Below are 4,182 nucleotides of genomic sequence, written 5' to 3'. Positions count from 1 at the left end.
CCCAAAAGGCCTTGTGCTAGGTAGGGATGGGAATATACATTTAAGGATCACTCCCCTGGGCGATGTGGGATGTCACATTCTTTGTCTTGACAAACCCAATCCCCAGCCTTCAACCCTCGCCCCACAACCCCTAACAATTCATCATCTTCCACCTCTGTTCAAAGCCAAGAGCGACACACCTGGTTTGGTCCGTAGATCTCAACCCTCGGTTCACATCTCTGTACCTAATTGACATGCTGGAAACTCGAGGCCAAGCATGCTGCGGGTTTGCCCAAAGCGAGGGTGTTTTAGATGCCCCCTTAGCCCCATCCCCTTCCCTTTTGTTTTGGTTTTGGTTCTACTTCCATGAGCTTGTTTTGATGGTTCAAATCTGTTGGCTCATCTTCGGTACAGCGGTTTTGGTGGCTAATTTTGGTTAGAGATTTTTCCTTGTTGCTGGTTGGTTTGTTGTGCGATTCTTTCGTCAAATTCAAAGCAAAGTTGGTTTTCTTCGAACGATTACCTTTGTGGTCGCTGGCGAGGTGATGGCATCATCGGCGGTCGGCCTTTGCTGGTTCCAACTTTGGGTTTTTGTTTTGTCTGCTTTTTTTGCCGAATGGGCCTTTGGCTATCACTTTATTGGGCTAGTTTGTTGTATTTGTATTTGGCATTTCTCGTTCAATGAATTTGGTTGTCCTCTGCCCTAAAAAAAAATAAATAAAATGTCTGCCCAGAACGAAGGAAGTCATGAATCGTGGAAGGAATGTTATGTAGTAGGGAGCACTGAGGAAGTTAGTAGCTGGAAGAATTTCAATACCCGTGGTTTACTAGACGCGGGGAATTTAAGAATCAGAGTAATTCCGATATACATTATATGAAAGTAATGTCGCAAAAAAAAAAAAAAAAAAAAAAAACACAAACGAATTGGCCGGGGGTGAAAACATCCTGGCAGATCAATACTCGTCATGTCCATAAAATCTTTAGCTAGTGTGCAAAAGAAGATTCAACCTGTAGACTTAGGACGACTTCAGACCCGACGGCACGTTGATGCTTTCTTTTGAGTGCAACGAGGCACCTTCAGTCATCGCAGGTTTTCCCAAAGAAGTTGTTCTCGTTACCCCGCCCACACGCATACATACTCACAGAGGTCTGCAGACTGCAAATGCAACATTTGGATTCATAGGAAGTTCCTTACAATCGTAAATGACATGCGCCTCACAGGTCACAACTGCACTCGTGCATCGAAAACTCTATTTGTTCTTTCATTTTTCGGCACATAGCACATAATCTAGCATAATCAAAGAAGAAGCATTAACTTTACAACAACATATGTACAATTCTACAACAAAAGACACTTTTCATAGAATTATGTACTTCACAAGTCAAAGCTTCACATACCTTGCAACAAAATACAACAATCAAATCTTGAGCGGGCAAAGTATTCAGTGTGAATTGCAAAACGTTGATATATTCACATCCTGTTGAACTATCATCTACATGTTTATCCAAGTGATTGGAATCAAGAACTCCTTTATCACAGCCACCGCCTTCTCAATTTCAAATCCAATAATGGAGTCAATCAATCAACAAATGAAGCCCCGCATTGCATTTGCCACTCCATGCAATCTTCAAAATCAAAACTACTTGCACAATCCAGTAATGCATTTTGCTGATGCTCGTAACGGCATATATAATTCAACCCAACAAGCAGCTTACAAATAGCTGCCTCCGTCTTCTCTCGATCAGCAAAATACAATGTCTGAAGCAGAAGAACATTTGTGCGCGTGACAATCTGCGTTTGCTCAAAATTACGCTCGCTCTGCCATCTCATCATGTTGTGCGCCAATGGGGCAAGCCACCTCAAAATCCCGTCAAGAGTCTCCTTCCAATCATGTGCAAGAGGCGCATCATATATGGCCATATTCTTGGCATAGGACTTGAGATTAGTCCTCAGACCCATCCTTAAACTCGTTGGTAACATATGATACAAATCGTCCCTCGCTTCCTCGCCGACTAGATAAGGATATCGAAGCAACTTCTCTATAACAATTATAACATTTGCGTAATGTAAAGCTAGAGCAGAGCCTCCCACTGTAGAAGGAGGGGCATAAACCATTAACTTACTCTTGGGACCAAACAGTGCACCACCATTCGTTCCGCCACACTTGAATTGAAGGTGAACACCCGTTTGTGCTCGGTTAAAACAACCCGAATGGTTCGGATACTCTCTCCTTAAACCGCCATTTGCAACACTGCAACCCGAAATTTGGCTACTCCTGTCATCATAATTACCAGCACCACCATAATCATCATCAACTGTACCGCTCATTCTAAGGCAGTCCATGAAAATCCTCCCGGGGCTTGCTCCGCACCGAGGGTTCAAATCCTCAGCTCGAAACGCCCCAAATTCACCTCTCCTCGAATCAAACTGAGGCTTAAAAGATGACCCTTTTTTCAGCACCACAGGCTTCTCAACCGGACCCGAATGCAACCCATCTTTCCTACTAGCAACCCTCTTTAACGGCTCAGAAGCCACCTGAGAAACCCTCCTCACATCAATCTGACCAGACATCATAGGCGGTGAAGCTCCACCAATCAACCCAACACGGTCCTTGCTCAAAACAGAGTCTCCGAAAACAGCCTGAATCGGAGCGAAAATAGTACAGACCGTCCTGGCGAGCAATTCCACAACTTTATCATACGTTTGGTTCCAAAGAGAGACATCCTTGAGATGCCTGACATCCTGCTTTTGCCAAACGAGCTTCTGCTCAAAAGCCCTTTTGCTCTCCTCGTGCTGATTGTGCTGAAATTTCTTGGTGGCCTGCTCCAACTCATTCAAAACCTCCATTTCGCTGTACAAATTGGAAGTAGCATTGACATACCTCTCCATTTTTCTCACCATACCCTCCATGTCTTTTACCAAAAACCCCAACTCCTTCACATCAATGACCCCATTAACAAGGTCGGCATAGACATGCTCGAACCCCTGCAGAGCCGGCTCGACGCACCGCTTCCCGAGCCTCCCCACGACGGCGGCGACCCGGTTCAGCTCCTCCAGCTTCTCCGCCATGGCGAGCTCGAGAAGATAGGCCTCGTTGGCGGATACCAGGTTGAGCACTCCCTCGGACTTCAAGATCTCGTTTTTGAGCTTCGAGATCTCGGAGTCGGTGAGAGACTTGTGGAGATGGACGGTCTTGGACATGACATTGGCGACCTCGAAGGAGAGAATGCCAACGGTCTGCTTCTGGGTTTTGGCGCCGGCGGCGGGTTGAGATTTGGGGACTGATGATTTTTTCGAAGGTTGAAAAGGAAGAGCGTGCTTGAGATTGGAGCTTACCTGGTTACCCATCTTCAAAATCCAAGGCTCTGCAACCATTGCTGCGAAGATCCGGATCTCAAAGTAACTGGGTCGGGCCAAAACGCCGGCGGAAACTCGATTTCATGCGCGAAATCTCGGTACCCTTTTGAGCTGGCCGGCTATGGCGGTGAATGGAAGGTGAGAATTTGCCGGCGAAAGCAAGAACAGAAGAAGGAAAGCAGAGAGGGGTTGGAGTGTTCTGGGCGTGGGGAGAGAGTGGGAAGGCGCAATTGATTGGAGGGAAAAGAAAGGTGTGGGTGAATCATCAATCAGTGGATGAATTTAAAGTGGTGGAAACTTTTCAAAACTTTTCAAAGTGGCTCTGACTCTGACTTTCTGCAGTCTTTTGGGTTTTGAATTTGTTTGCATCTTTTGTTTTTCTGGAAAATTTATTTGATATTCAAAATAACCCTCTCTTTTACCTCTCTGCATTTTGATGAGTAAATGAGGCCTAGTTGGTACTTAAATTACAATAATTTTAAATAAGAGGATCTTAGACATCAATTCTTAACCGTTTATCGTACATCATGAAGTCAGCTTTCGTTAAGTATTGTTTGTGTTCAATTTTAAATAAAAATTTCTAAATAATTTCTAACCGTAGAATGATTATGAACGGATATTTAGAATCATCACAAAACAGATCCAAATAGGATCCTATTCCTGTTTTGTGTGCTTAAATATAAGATTTTCCTTTTTAACGCTTTATTAGAATCTCTTTCATTTCTAAGAAGAAATATACGCTAAACTAATATTTGATTTGTCTCTTATTAAAGAAAAATAAAATAGCATGAATCCAAGTCAAACATTGATGCATTGAGTAGGTTTGCTTTTTCTGGGTTTCATAT

The 4,182-nt window shown here is 43.8% G+C and overlaps 1 protein-coding gene across 1 annotated transcript; it reads right to left on the bottom strand.

Moving 5' to 3' along the window:
• Nucleotides 1–785: 785 nt before the first annotated feature.
• LOC137737673 (protein PSK SIMULATOR 1) lies at nucleotides 786–3,677 on the bottom strand. Its single transcript, XM_068477217.2, has 2 exons — nucleotides 1,378–3,677; nucleotides 786–1,267 (listed from the first exon to the last, which is right to left on the bottom strand). Exon 1 carries the CDS (start codon nucleotides 3,353–3,355, stop codon nucleotides 1,559–1,561), a length of 1,797 nt encoding a protein of 598 aa, XP_068333318.2. The 5' UTR covers nucleotides 3,356–3,677; the 3' UTR covers nucleotides 786–1,267; nucleotides 1,378–1,558.
• Nucleotides 3,678–4,182: the final 505 nt, after the last annotated feature.

This window comes from Pyrus communis, chromosome 13, assembly GCF_041283825.1.
Source record: "Pyrus communis isolate YQ-2024b chromosome 13, ASM4128382v1, whole genome shotgun sequence".
Lineage (NCBI taxonomy): Eukaryota > Viridiplantae > Streptophyta > Magnoliopsida > Rosales > Rosaceae > Pyrus > Pyrus communis.
The sequence above is the reverse complement of the archived record's forward strand: the minus strand, read 5'-3'. Positions and strand labels throughout refer to the sequence as shown.